Source organism: Phaethon aethereus (assembly GCF_964289735.1).
Source record: "Phaethon aethereus genome assembly, contig: HAP1_SCAFFOLD_651, whole genome shotgun sequence".
Lineage (NCBI taxonomy): Eukaryota > Metazoa > Chordata > Aves > Phaethontiformes > Phaethontidae > Phaethon > Phaethon aethereus.
In genome coordinates this window covers 119-14,744 of record NW_028114321.1, presented here as the reverse complement: position 1 = coordinate 14,744, position 14,626 = coordinate 119, and the positions used below count along the sequence as shown (strand labels likewise).

General features: G+C 49.9%; 1 protein-coding gene across 1 annotated transcript; it reads right to left on the bottom strand.

The window, feature by feature from the left end:
• Window positions 1-510: 510 nt before the first annotated feature.
• TFRC (transferrin receptor) lies at window positions 511-12,770 on the bottom strand (the record flags this gene model as incomplete). Its single annotated transcript, XM_082015673.1, has 18 exons — window positions 12,705-12,770; window positions 10,132-10,345; window positions 9,299-9,521; window positions 8,941-9,084; window positions 8,130-8,226; window positions 7,645-7,767; window positions 6,311-6,406; window positions 6,025-6,164; window positions 5,461-5,630; window positions 5,032-5,151; window positions 4,344-4,429; window positions 4,170-4,233; window positions 3,757-3,824; window positions 3,317-3,384; window positions 2,826-2,907; window positions 1,670-1,891; window positions 1,045-1,185; window positions 511-753 (listed from the first exon to the last, which is right to left on the bottom strand). The coding sequence occupies exons 1-18, from the start codon at window positions 12,735-12,737 to the stop codon at window positions 511-513; spliced, it is 2,334 nt and encodes a 777-aa protein (XP_081871799.1). The 5' UTR covers window positions 12,738-12,770.
• Between the last annotated feature and the right edge of the window lie 1,856 nt (window positions 12,771-14,626).

Here is a 14,626-nt window from a genome sequence, read left to right as displayed (position 1 = left end):
GCAGGCTGGGCACTTCAGAGCTTGCTGATAATCCAGCACTTGTGGGCTATTACTATGTTGTTTTATTTTTGAACTACAGGTTGGTCTCTGCAGCTCCCTGCCACAGAAGGGACCCTCATTACAAGCAGTAAGAGGAATCCATTCTCTATTTTGTCACTAGGTTTAGGAGGCCAACAATTAAAATCCTAAATAGATGAGGTACCTCCCCACTCAAGGTACCGGTTCAGGAATCACCTGAGCTGTTAGTTCTTCAGTACACCGGAGAGCAAGACCCACAAGCAGGCGTACATGACCAGTTTGGCTGTGGTCAGATGGGAGCCTGGTCAGAGATTTCATGGTAATCTGAGTACCTGCCTTAAAGCTGCCTCCTGTGAATTTGTCAAGGTGAGATTTAAATTCTATGCTCAACTTTGGTCAAGAGATTTGTTGCCAGAAAATCTACAGAAAAATAATGCCATGTTAGGGAGTGGGTTTCCCTAATCCTGTACCTTAACCAGGTGTTTGCCGTGTCTAGAATTCGTTGTCTGTATCCCAGATATCACCCACTAAGGCATTGGCAGCCCCTTTAATGGTCCAGGTCGCCAGGGCCAGCTGCTCTTTCAGCATGTTCACATCCACGCTGTCCCTGCTGGTTCTCAGTAGCTGCAGGTTCTCCAGCAGGCTCTGCAGGGTGTGGGAGCCTTTGCCAAAGAAGATGTGGCGAAAGGGAGAATCTTTTGGCGAGAGGTATGGGGAGAGGAAGTCATACTCCACCTGGAGCAGAGGCACAAATTCAGGGTTATACTCTCATCTCCCAAATTTTTCTTTCCTAATCTGCCCCATCACAAGCTCTCAATGCCTGATGCCCACTCAGCCCTTTCCCACAGCAGCTCTGCAAGGGTCAGACCCTCTCCCAACAGCAAGCGCAGAAGTCCGTCACATTGACACTAAACAAGTGGCAAAGATACCGGTCTGCACAGTGCCCGTGGCTCCTAAGGAAGAGGCCCATCCCAGCCAGCACTCTCTTCCTTCATGAAGAAAGGAAAATCAGTTGTAGATACCCACCTTCATGATCCTGTCATTCAGGGCTCTGCGGACAATCCTGTTTTCCCTGTCACTGTTTGCAATGTCTCTTCTCAGTGCATCTGTAGCTCGCTGGAAGTCACCACGGGCAAAAAACAGCCAGTTCAAGGTCAGTCCCAGCGCCTGTGAGGGAGGAGTGGTTAGCAAACCTGATTTTCTTCTTTTGCTGCTCTCTTACCAAGAGAAAGTGTTGATTTTTTTTTTTTTGCTAGTTTAACCCAGTAGCAGACTGAGTTCCTGGCAGACTCTTCTGAGGTCACTAAGCTCAGTGACGTCTCTTCCCCACCTACAGTTTCTTGTGGGCTTTCAGCAGAGGTGCAAATGAGATGCAAAGCTGTACTCTGCTGTGAATGATAACCAGACGAAAAACCATCCACATTCATTTCCTCCAGAGCTCACCACAGCCAGATTAGCTAATTCTGTCTGCCACAGCTACTCTGCCTGCACTGGTCTATAAGGAACATTGATTCAAGCCACATCTTGCTACATTTATCATGCTCAAAGGAGGAAGATGTCCACCCCGTTGTATCCAATGGCAGCAGAGCCTTATTAGCACATGGCCCCATAACAGCCTACAGGGATTCACTGCACTCGGAGCATTTCTTACCTTCACATCCCGATCGTAGGGCAAAAACTTCTCCTGGAATGCTAGTAGTTCATCACTGTATCTCTCAAAGTCCAGGAAGAGCTCATGATCATGGGTCAGCCTGAGAGCTACTTGTCCAGCAACTTCTGCAGCAGCACGCATAAGAGCATACAACTTGTCAGTCATCTTCAGGTTCTCCACAGTGTCCTGAGTAGTGCCCAAGAAGGGATATTCCTCATCTTTCTGCAAGAAAAAAGGCACTGAAGTTAGGCAAAAGTGCTTCACCAGCTAGGATTTTTCACCTCCCACTACAGTTTGCTTGCTACTTCCACCACATCCCATCTCTTTGTGCTGCTACGTAGTGAGACTTGAGTGGCAAAACTTCAAAGTACAGGGGAAAGGAATGGTGCTCCTGCATCTCATCCCTCACAGTTTCCAGCGATCAGCAGGATGCTCTGCTAGTTTGTTAGACCCAAAGGCATATAGACGTTTCCCTGCCTAAGAGTTCACTGCAGAAGTGCAGGCAGGCAAACCCCAGCACGCAGTTTGGTATGGGCTGGCAGCACCCTCCAACCCTTCTTGGCAGGATAACTCAAGTGTTTTTGTGGAACAAGTCTGACACTAAAAATCCAAGCATTCATGAGCAGAGGAAGCTGTTATAAGAAAGGCCCCTAGCTGCACGCCTGCAGCAATAGAGCGGGCTGCTTGGCTGATGCCATTTTTGCCAGCCCCAAGCTGCAGCAGCAGACCTGAACAGCCTTGAGTTAGTACTTGCTCTGGCCAATAGTACTGCTTCCCCAGTGCACTTTGCTTGCTGACCATTGGGCTGTAGTACAGTCTTTCACTGAAGCAACAACAGCTTGACAACTTTTTAGTCTTTTAGCTTCTGAATTGACATCTGAGCCTCCAGAAGAGTGAATACCCCCTCTCCCAACAAAAAAAACTGAGTGTTCAGGACTCTGGAACAGAGACTGTAGGCCAGCCATGCCCCAGGAGCAGCCTTCACAGCAAGTACTGCCACAACCACCAGGTCCAGAGGCTGCATTTCCACCCCCAGAGAGGTTCCTGCATGTGCAATAAACTTGGGACAGCACCTTGTGCTCTGCCATCCTGAGAGCAGATATCCTTACAGCACCTTTTGTGGAATGAGTACAGCAGGAAGAGTGAGAATACTCACATTGCAGAAACCAAAGGAAACCACCGGGATTCCCGAGTAGGCCAGGAAAGGGAATGCTGCATTATCCAGACCAAGGGGAACACTGCAAAAAAACAAGTATTGAGTAGTTACCAGCTGGTTTGGACATCCCAGGAGAAAAGCTACAAGGCCTAGAGTTGAAGCTCTGAGGCAACTGGACTACCCTGTCTAGACACAACTGGTTTTGGCAAGGAGTCCCAGCCAAGTGCCGAGGGCTGCTTGTCCATTTCCAGCCACTGGTCTTTGTACAAGGCTGTTCTTGCCCTGCAAAAAGGTGTCTGGGCTGCCTACAGGCAGCTTGGGGCAGCACTGAGTACAACTAGTGTCTTACTGTTCACGCTTGCCTGATCCCGTTGCAGCAGGTAGAGCCTGCCCCAGGCAGTGGTATGACACTCCAGAACAAAGGGCAGAAGCCATTTAGTTTGTCCTTTATGGAGATTTGCTTTCCTCAACAGCAGAATGACAATACTTACACTGTTTTTACCCAGTCAGAGCCAACTCTGTCATACAGGCTTCCCGAATCCTTTGTTGGGTCCTTCACCTGCACAGAGATGACAGTCACTGCACTTGTTCTGACCTCTGCTTGGGCTTCCAGGTCCATCCTGGAGCTTGCATTGCTGTGCAGATGCCAGAGTCAGGTGTGCTCCCCTGACCTTTCTCCACACAGGCACGATTCATGCAGGACAGGCATTCACCTCCCACCGAACTATAGCATTTGCTGATTTTAGATTCTGCATGCATGCACTGCGATTCCCAGAGCCCAGCTGACTTCAGACAGGGCCCTCCAGAGTATCTCAACCCCTTCTCCTCAGAAGGTACCAGCTGGGCAAAGTGACACAGCACAGCTCTGGCTGCTTTCAGTTCCTCCCTAAAACCACAGTCACCTTGATTAACCCAAGACCCTTCAACTCACCCCCTTCATAGTTCTCTCCAGCAACGTGTACAGCAATGGGCTAGCAGAAATCTTCATGTGGTTGAAGCCTGCAAAAAAGAAAGGGTGTTTGACATGCTGGCACAGTTAACCACTACTGCTAGAGCTGCTCAGCCCTGTGACTAAGCAACAACTGATCTACAGCTTGTTGCCAAGGGATCTTGAACAGACACAGGACAGTCTACTGGGACCTAGCAGAGCTATCTCCTTCTGGCTCAGGCCACAGCAACCTCCCAGCCTCAATGACAACAGGAGAATAAATCAAGTCATGCCACTCTTCAGCCAAACACCCAGCCATCAACTGCTGGCACAGCCCCCGTTCCTGGAGGCTAAGGTATGTCTATCAAGCTATTCTGGTCCCACCCAGTTTCAAGAAACTTAGAGTAGCAGGTTACCTAGGACTGCAGCATCCAAGTTAATGTAAGTGAAGGTTTTGGCATGCAGTGTGGCAGAGTACCCCTGGAACAAAACAAGGATTTTAAGATGAGCAGTAGCAGTACAACACCAGGATGGAACAGGAAATCACAACTGCACAGTCATCATGCAGAAGTCTATAAAGCAAACAGTACCTCCAGCCATTCAGTAGCACCCACAGCTCCGTAATCTCCTGCGCTCCAGCTAGCGAAGATGATGCTGCGCCTTGGTTTGTAGCCATCTGCAAAAAGAGAGAGTGAGATGTCTGCCCTTCGCCCATGGAGATGTACATTAGCACTGAGGGTCTGGGTTGATGAATCGCCTGCTCCTCAGACACAGTTGAAGCATTCTGGCTGCTGCAAACGTGCACGCTAGTGGCTGCATGGACACTGTATGCCGCACCCCCATGCTGCAGAGCCATGTAGGAATTGTCTGCATTTTCCCCCTTTCTTGTTTAGCTGCCTGAGCCCAAAATTAACCTTGGAGACAAAAGCACCCACACTAAGTGCCACCATGCAGCCCCCACTGCTCCAGCTTGTCAGCTACTTCAGTGTTTCCCACCTTCAGACCTGGCTGCTCAAGTTTGAGGCTTGCATTGGGTATTATCCAAGGACATTCTTGCATTCAAGCCACAGCAGATACAAGCAGGCAGTCCCTTGGAAGCAAGTGCTCACTGCAGACAAGTTGTCTGTGTTGGATAAGTAATAGCTTCTCACGAAGCTTTGTCAGATTCCCTACACCTTCTCAAAGGTTGATTTTGCAACTGGGCTTTCCAATGGTAACACACATAAAGCTAAACCTGCATCACCTCCCACCCCGATGCTTTTGCACACAAGTATTTACCATTTTTCACAATGTCTGAGATGACACGGGCAAGTTCCAACAATATGGCAGTTCCAACACCAGCCTTGGCTGCTCCTGGGCCCCAGGAGTCTCTCTGGGCTCCGAGCACAACATACCGATCTATAAAGGAGACATCAAGATCTAAGCTGCAAGCTTCAGGTTGCAAACACCATTTATCAGAAAAAGCAGCTCTGGCCTTCTGTACTAGGAACAGAATACAGAGTCTGACCCCTGAATCTGGCACACTGCTTGCTTTCATTTCAGCCTTTCCCTGGCAGTGCAATTTTCAGCTTTTTCATTGACCTGTAGGGACAGCACTTGGTTCTGCTGAGGAACTGGTTGTCTGTCTGAGAACAGCTGTGATGTTCTGATAATCACAGAAGAGGAATGGTTCCACTCAGGACTGAGCCAAAAGGCTGTGGCTGTTACCTGGTTCTTCAAATCCCTTGAGAGCACCAAAGATGTTCAGAATCTTCCTGTCCGTCATGACGTTGTTCACGCTCAGTTTCACTGTCATCTTGCTTGTGGGGCTCAGCATCACCTTACACCCCATGACCCCACCTTTCCACTCTGGAAGACATTCCTCTCCGTCCATTTTGCTGCAGGAAAAGAGAGATCCTTTGAACTCGTTATGCAGCTCTGACCTCATTTAGCTATCCTGTGAAAAAGCAAGCCTGCAACTGCAGGTGCAGCCTTGTTCGGGGCCTGCTCAGGAAATAGCTTCAGTCCTGTCCCACTGATTATGCATGTAGACATAGGACGCAGAGGCCAAGAGGAATCCAACACTAGATTCAGATCAGTCTTTAAGACATGTGACATGGACACAAGTGACACTTCTCCATCCAGTAAATGGATGGAGTTCCAGTAAGTGCTCCCTGCGATACACAGCAGAGACCAGCAGAGAGCTCTCTGGGCTCACAGCACCTCACCACCATCCTCACCCCTTCAAGAGGGCCACAGCAGCCTAGCCTGCAAGCCAGGAGAAACAGTTACCTGAACAGCTTGCCTACTGCTTGGCTAGAGATAGTCTGAACAGCAATGCGAGGTAGCCCAGAAGATTCCACTGGTGGGAATTGGGTGTGGTTGAAAGAAGGGAAGCCTGGGGTGAAAGGGTCTCCAGTTCCAAGGTGGGCCTGTGAAAAGCAAGAGCAGTCCTCAAGTCTCAGAGAAGTGCAAGTTTCCATCTACACAAGGGCATAAAGCACTGCCGAGCATTCTGTAGTCCGCGGCGAGAAGGGTTCACAAGAACAGCAAGCAGGGGAGCTATCTACATACTCACATGTCCAAAGGGGACAAGTGCATCTGTGTTCCTGTAATCATAGGGGTCCAGGTACATCAGGGCACCAACTGCTCCTGCCTCTTTGGCATTTGCAACCTGAAACAAAGAGTAACATTAACTGCACACTTGCACTGCGAGCACGAGGAGTCAAGACAAGTACATGGAGTAACGGTGTAAAGGGTTGTGCTCCTCAGTGCTCAACTCCACAACAGATTTTAACAGCTACCTGACAGTGACAGACACACAAGGAAGCCAAGTACTAGCAGCTCAGTCCTACTCCAGGCAGAGTGTGCCTAACACCCCTTTTGAACTTTTAGGGCACTCCATGGTTAGCATCCCACCCTATGATTCCTTCAGCTCAGACTTGCTCCTCAGAGCAGCTTAGAAGACAGACGTTATTTAATTTTTATTATGCTCTACCCATTTTCCCAACATTAGGTTAGTCTCAAGACAAGATAAGCAGCCACTGGAGGCTCACCTTCATGAGGAAAGTGGAGGCAGAGTGGCCTAGTCAGGCCCCCATTTAATATACCTACAACCCAGCTGCCTCCAATATGCCGCTGGTACACTCTTGCACAGTTAGACACCGGTTTGAAAAGTAGGAAGGGGATTGGAGAACCAGAGCACCCCTTGCAGAAGCACTTTTCAGCTCTGCCGGTGTCTCCAATTGCACACAGACAGGCAGAGTCTGACTGGAAAGAGTCCTATGCCCCAGCGTCCCCACAAGCACCCACCTGACGGGGCAACTCTAGGCTTATGTACAGGACTTGGACCCTTTAGGTTGCTTTGCTATTCGGTTCTACTTGCTACAGAGGGCCCATTACAGCAACACCCAAGGCAGCTGACTGGGCACGCAGTGCCAGCACCTTCACTTGGTCTGACTGAACAGTCAATGAGGGCCCAAGTGAAGGACTGCAGCCAAGCTTTGAAGGTATCTGGCTGCAGCAGCAGAGATGCTCTGGAGGCAAGGCTGTTCTGCTTCTAGCAGTCCTACTGCTGCATCTAGCAATACCAGCCAGCTTTGCAACCTGTAGCCTCCAGGCTGCCTGCCTCTGCCTCCCAGCTCCATCACTCCAGATGCTTGGCTGTCCCAGCAACACTGCCAGAGGCCAAGAAGAATGCCATCATCAACAGTAATCAGCTATGTTCAGTCTCTGTGTCCAGACCTGCACGTGGAGGCTTAGTGCAAACAAGCAAGACCAGACCTGCAGGGACAAGCCTACATACACAAGTTCTAGAGATTTGAAGACACACCTCTGTGCCTCAGTTCAAAAGGAGGAAGCATAGCTTCCTGCTGCCAAGTTTGGCCAAGCTTTGGGGCACAGACTGCTTACCTTCTCAGCAAGCGTTATTTTTCCAGCTCTGAAGATTATTATAGTTTCATTCAGTGAAACACCCCACTTCTGTATCTTCTGAAAATCAGCTTTCAGTCCATAGTTCACATAGACTGGTTTGCCCTGGAACAGAAACACTGGTTAAAAATGCAGCAGTCCTATGTTGGCAAGATACTTGAAACAGCCTACAGAGTCACAGTAACAGCAACTCCAGTTAACAGTAGGCATTCAAGCTCAGCAACGTAAACTCTGATCACACACAACACGACTGCTGGAGCGGCACTTCTTTCAAGGCTCCTGTCTGGATCCCAGCAGAGAAGTTTAAACAGTTACTCCTGCATCTTGCTGAAGTCAGAAAACTATGTGGGCCCACCCTGCACCCCACTGTCGTGTCTTCCCCCCCCCGCCCCGCCAGCTCTAAGTGAGGAGGGGTTTATACACTGCTTATCTTGAAGGGACACATTTTGGGCATTGCCACCACTTACAACAACTGAGCCACTCTTGCTGTATGCCACATATGCATTAGGACTCTCCAGTTCCTCCTCTTTGCCATCTTCCAGAATAGACACTTTGTTGTTGCTACTGTTAAATGTAAAGAGACAGTGTTATGTTCTTTCATACATGAACTCCATATTTAACAAGCTCACATATTTCAGTCTGCACCCTAGCAATTCTGATCAAGTCAACGCAGAGCCTGAAACAAGCAGAATCATCCCAGTACTTCTATGCAAGAATCTCTGGGGTTGTTCAGAGATATGAATGAAGGCTAGCTTCTGAAGACAAGCAGCAGAAAGAATCTGTGCTTCCAAGTCTTAGTCCCCTCTGAAGAGGAGCTAAGTAAATTCATTTCCCTGACATGAAGGGGCAAGTAAGACACGAGGGTATGAGCTGTCAGTCAACACAATGCCTGTTGATACCCTCCTGAGCTACTATAAGAGCCACTGCCAGGTCTGCAATGCCTGGCTGGGTGACAAGACAGAGTTGCTCACGCTAGCAGTTTTGGACATAGAGAACCTGCCCTTCCGCTGACTTTTTACTCCAGTTTGTTTTCTCTCCAACTCCTAAGCATGCTTTGAGGAAACAGCTGTCCCAGGAAAAATCTGCTACCAGACCCTCTGGATTTAGAAAACTTGAGAAGAGACAGGAGCAGTTACTGCTTAGCAAGATTGAGGCCTTCTTTGGAGAGGGGTAACTGACTCACAATTTTAGCACTGCCTTCAGTAGAAATCACATGTTTACTCAGACTACAGATATCCATGCTGTAAGGAAGATATGTGCATCTCTTCATTAACGTACCTGCCTTTGACCTGCAGCTTAATGTAGTGCTCATCGTTCCACACTTCATCCAAACGGAAGCTGGTGAACTGTTCATGAATGTAGCTAGCAATGCTCTCATCTTCACTCTGGCCAGCTTCAAAAGAGTATGTATTTGCTCTTTGCCTGTAGGTAACAAATGTATAGGTTAGGCTACAGTACCAGGTTGCGCTGCAGTGCTCCAGCCTGCAAACTCAAGTTGGATGGGCCATTTAAGTCCATGTTTAACTGCATGCCACCCCACAACAGCTTTAAGGCTCTTGTTCTCCAAAGGAGCTCAAGTTCTGCTCAAAGGCTGTGCCTCTCTCATAGCTGTAGCTAAGCTTTATCGAACTGTTACCTCAAGTTGTCCTGAAGGTGTCCAGTTGACAGCTTATCTGACAACATGGCTCTGAGGTCAGGCCAGTAGAAGACAGGTGGTCCAGGAACCTCTTCTTCCTCAGTTTCATCATCATCCGCTAAGTAAGATGCAGTAGGAGTCATCTCACACTTGCCACTTCCATCCAGACATCTGCTAGCCTTCTGCATTCGTCCACGATAACTCAAGTAGCCGATCAGAAACCCTACGGACAGAACAGGTATTTCTCTGTGCTGCAGAAAGATGACTAAACCAGCCCCACACCATACAAGTGCATTTGAAGCAGCTTCAGGGTTAAGATGCATCTCTGCTGTCACACCATTTTTGACAAGCTGGTGTACCTAAGGGCAGGCAGGAACATGCAACCTGACATTTTGCCTGAGCTGGCATGTTTTAAGGTACACTGTAAATCTGGTCTTGGGCTTGACAGAGTCCCTTCAGCACCACTTGGGAAGGAGAATGTTTACTTTAGGTCAGTGCCAGTGTTAAAACTCTTGAGACAAGCACCAGAGGCTTTACTGATATGTTGACCCACATCTCTGGAGAAGTGTTAGGAGTTAATCAAGGGAAAAACCAGTACACTTGCCACATGGACTAGTTTGCCCTTTAGCTAAGTCACAATTCCACTGTCAAACTTCACTTCTCTGTGCCAAGCCTGTACCATAGATCTGAGCTAGACATACTCAGAGCTAGTGACAAGAGACTGCAGCCTGGATTCAGGCTCTTTATCTCCTGTAACAATACAGATTCGATACAGCCTCAGATATGCTCAATACCAGAGTCTACTTCATGCAGTTGCCTCCCCTGTTCCTTACCAATCAAAAGGAGGAGGACAGCTGTTATGACTAGGAAGCAGAGGTTCTTGCCACTCCTCCATGGAGGAGGTGTGCTGGCATGCAGGTGCTCTGGTCTCCCAATTTCTCCTCCTTCCTCATCATCAGCAGACAGCTTCATCTCCACATGGCTGTTGTCTCCATCCGTTTGCCGGGCAATGCTGAAGCGTGTGTATGACATCGGCTCACCACTGAACTGTGTTGAAAGACAGTCATGTGATGGAAGAGTTTGCTACACCAGCCTACAGACCTTGCAGCCGGCTGCACCTATGTGCCAAACCAAATACAGCTTGTTCATCTGAAATTACTCCAGCACAGCCCAAGCGTTTGGCTGTCAATAAGTCAGTCTGGCTGCTTTGAACAGCAGTCAGTCTGGCTGCTTTTGAAATCCTGCCCTCCAAACCCCCCCCACTTGGGGTCTCCAGAGTCTATTTAGCACCTGCTTGCCCTGCACAACTTCAGAGCCACACTGGTCAGAGTCTAGCTTGGAGTTTGTTACAGATATGTTGGGCCCCTCACTACAGGAAGGACGTTGTGGTGCTGGAGGGTGCTCAGGGAAGAACAATGGAGCCGTTGAGGGGGTCTGGAGGGCAGGATTTGTGAGGAGGGGCTGAGGGAACTCAGGTTGTTTAGTCTGGAGGTGGGGAGGCTCAAGGAGAACCTTGTTGCTCTCTACAGCTACCTGAAGGGAGGTTGTAGCAAGGTGGATATCAGTTTTCCCAGGTGGGGAGTGATGGGATGAGGAAATGGCCTCAAGTTGTGCCAGGGGAGGTTTAGGTTGGGTATTAGGAAAAATTTCTTCACTGAAAAGGTTGTCAAGTATTGGAACAGGCTGCGCAGGGAGGTGGTTAAGTCACCATGCCTGGAGGTGTTTAAAAGATGTGTAGGCGTGGCACTTAAGGACATGGTTTAGTGGTGCACTTGGCACTGTTAGGTTAACGGTTGGACTCGATGATCTTAAAGGTCTCTTTTCCAACCTAAATGATCCTGTGATTCTATGACACAGCCAATGGCATTAGTATTTCCCACATAACCCCATGACAAAAGCTTATTGAAGCAGAAACTCCTGGTCTTAATCAGAGTGCACTGATCTGACCTGAACACGTGCAACTCGCACAAAAGGGAACTTTGATCAGGACAGAGGAAAGGGAAGACACCACCTCCATGGTTATACCTTTGAGTCATATCCACTTTGATGTAAGTACGCTCATCCAGCATCTAGGTAATCTTGTATTAAACTGTCATAGACTACTCTTAAATTATCCCATTGATGAGTATTATAAAGCAGCTAGGCTGAAGAGAAACGACCCTTGGGACTCCTGCCACCTCAGCTAACATGAAAACTGAGGATACACCTCCCTCCCACACCCACCAGCAGCTGGCACCATCTGACAGGTGTTTATCAGTGCCCAAGCAGAGCAGCTTCCAGTCTGGAGCCTGCCCTCCTAAACACCTGCAATGCACAGTCCAACTGCGCACAGAACAGCAGCCCAGGCGCAAGGCAGTTGCTCAGATTAACAGACAGTTAAACTCAGTTTCCAGGTGTAGTCAGGCAGTGAGCAGAGCCACTCAATTTCCATTAGAGCTGCTGAACTTGACTGCAGCCACAGTTGTGCTAGGAACAGACAGGAGACTGGCTACAAGGGCAGAGGAATAGTTTTGGGAGCGACAGCCCTGCAGCCCCTCTCCACTGTACTAGAAAAGCATCTGGTGGCAAGAACCCAAGCCCTGTTACAGTCTCAGCAGCTCATCCACAGTTCTCAGCTCAGTCCCAAACTACAAGTCAGCGGCTGGAGGTAAAGAGAACAGATATCAGCTTGGCTGGTCAAAAATAAACCAATGTCATTTCAGATCTGCAGTTCCATTCTGGCCCACGTTGCCCGCAATGAAGTGGCTGGCTGCTCACATTTCAGAGAGGGCAACACTGCAGTCTGTCCTAGCAGTCTCCCTGCTCAGCTGCTTGATAGCTTGGCTTCCCTCACTGTCTTTTGCAGAGGATGTGCCTCAACCCCACATATCCTCCATGCTTGTTCAGAGACCAGCACACTTGCAGTCCTAGCCTAGGGTCATTTCACAGCCCAAGCTCTCTAGGACCAGTGAGCTTGGCAGAGCAAGCTCAGAGCTACCTCCTCCTGCACATTTGTTTCAAAGCACAAGTCACGTTCAAAGGCTGGACTTGTGGTTGAATTCCCACTCCCAAAGTAACATAATAGAACACATGTTGATTGTCCTGATAGGCATTTAATCAGCTTCCTCAGCAGCACTTCCTCCTGGAACATTGTTCAAGGCTCACCCCCCCCACCCCCTTATCAGCTTCCTGAGACACCCAAGACACCACAGCAGTTAACGATAACCCCACCATCACTGAACTGCTTAAGCAACCTCCTTATCATGGCCAGCTAGCTACACTGACATTTGGCTCACAACCCACACAGGAGCACCTAACACTGCTTCAGATATGTCATCTTCTGATAGACATAGATGTTGCTGAACTTTTCTGCTGCAGTATCATCAGCCCACCAAGAGGCAAATAGAACAGGGGGACTGCATCTTACCAAGTTAGAGATCGCTGCTCTGGCATGGTCCATTGCCTTCTGGAACAGTGCCCACCAACTTGAGCAAAGCCCTAGAAGTTCGGAAAAAAACAAGTCAAGTCAGGCTGTTCCCCTGCCGCTATGTACAACATCCAAGGTCAGTCACTGCCACTAGTGCAACACTTGCCTGTGGATTTTATGTGCATGCTTTTATGTAAGTCACAATGTTGGTGAACCTACAGTAACCTTGAATGCAACCTAGAAGTTCACATACTCCCACTGCAAATATAAGTTCTGATGAACAAACTGACTCCTCCTGTTGAACTCTGGGGGTGTGTGCGTGTATAAATGAGGAATACAGTCTCAAACAGCTAATTTCAGCTGAGCTGCTTATTAATGGTAGGGCAACCTCCACTCAGCAAGTGCTGGCAAGAGGCACTTGCTCAACTGTGACAACAGGCACCACATATGTAAGGTTCCTGGGGTCCGTCTCAATGACAGGATAGAGACAAGAATCCAACTGGTAGCCAGAAGTGGCACAAGGCCATACAGCAAAGCAGCACAAACTCCTACCCTGCCAAAACACTTACAATTACAAGGTCTCTTCCAGATGGTTATATTCCTTACCACTTTATGAAGGCAGTTTCAGTTCTGAGCAGTCTCCCGGAATAGCCAAGAGCAACTCCCCAAAAGCATTTCGGTAACTTTTATACTTTGGGTTTCTCTAGAGAGCAAACTTATCTGAAAGGTAAGCTGTAACTGATTTACTCCAGCATTTCTTCCTGAAAAGATGCTTGAAAAAGCTTTCTAAGTTAGTGATTAGACAGCTGGGGTTGGGACAAGTGTTTAGGTTGAGTATGCCCTCAAGCAGCGCTGCTAGGAAGTAGCTTTGAACAGGTCTTCAGGTGCATGTGGATTAGATTTACACCTGGAAGCTCTGCAATATACGCAGGTTTTATTTAGAGATCAAAGGTGAATAGCGGCCATACGCTCATTTCATCTTTTGTTTAGGGCAAGAGAATGTGGAGCATCCCCGGCAGCTCTGAGAAGACTTTTCCAAGTGACAATCTGAGGCCGAGGCTCCCACCTGAGAGGCAGGGCCCGACAGGGCATGCGTATGGAGGGTCTCCCAAAAGCCAGACCAGCTCACCCAGGCGATGAGTCAGGGAAGCACAAAGGGCCTGGGGGGATCACACCTAACAGGGATGCTGCCCGGGAGCGCGGCACACCCCCGAGCCCACCACCCCGCAGCAGTCGCCCCTCACGGCCCAAACCCCCTCCACCAGCCCGGGGCGAGAGCCCACGCTCCAAGCACCACACAGGGAAGCGACCTTCCCTTCTCCCGCCAAACAGCCCGGGAAGCCACCAACACCAGGCAATTCCTCAAAAATAAGGTAAGAAGACAGGAAAAAAAAAAAAAAAAAAGAAAAAGGAAAAAAATAAAAAACGACCATAGGAGTAGCCTCCTGTAAGGGGCTGGGCGGCCCCGGTATCGCGGGCAGAGCCCGGCTGCGGGCCGCCAGATAAGCGGGTCGGGCGATACGCCTCCCGCCGAGGGCACGTCTCCCCTCCGTCCGGGCCTGCAGCCGCATCCTCGCCGGAGCCGCGGGGCCGCCCCCGCAGAGGGGCCCTACCCACCTTCAAGGTCAGGCGGCCATGGCAGCCTCCGCCGCGGCCACGTGCGTGCGTGCATGCGCACCCGCCCCGCCGCCAACCGGAGCTGCTGCTCCCGCTGCAGCGCCGCCGGTGCAGCGCCGCCGGTGCAGCCCCTGCCCCCCCCCCCCTCCCCGCCCCGCCCCGCCGCCTCGCGGCCTCGCCTCAGGGCCCCCGCCGCTGCCGCCCCTTCCCTCCCGCCCCAACTGCCGGCGCGCGCGGCCCCGCTCCAGCGCCCCGTTAGCTCACCCGCCGCCCCTCCGCTCGCCGCGCCGGGGCCCAACTGCTGC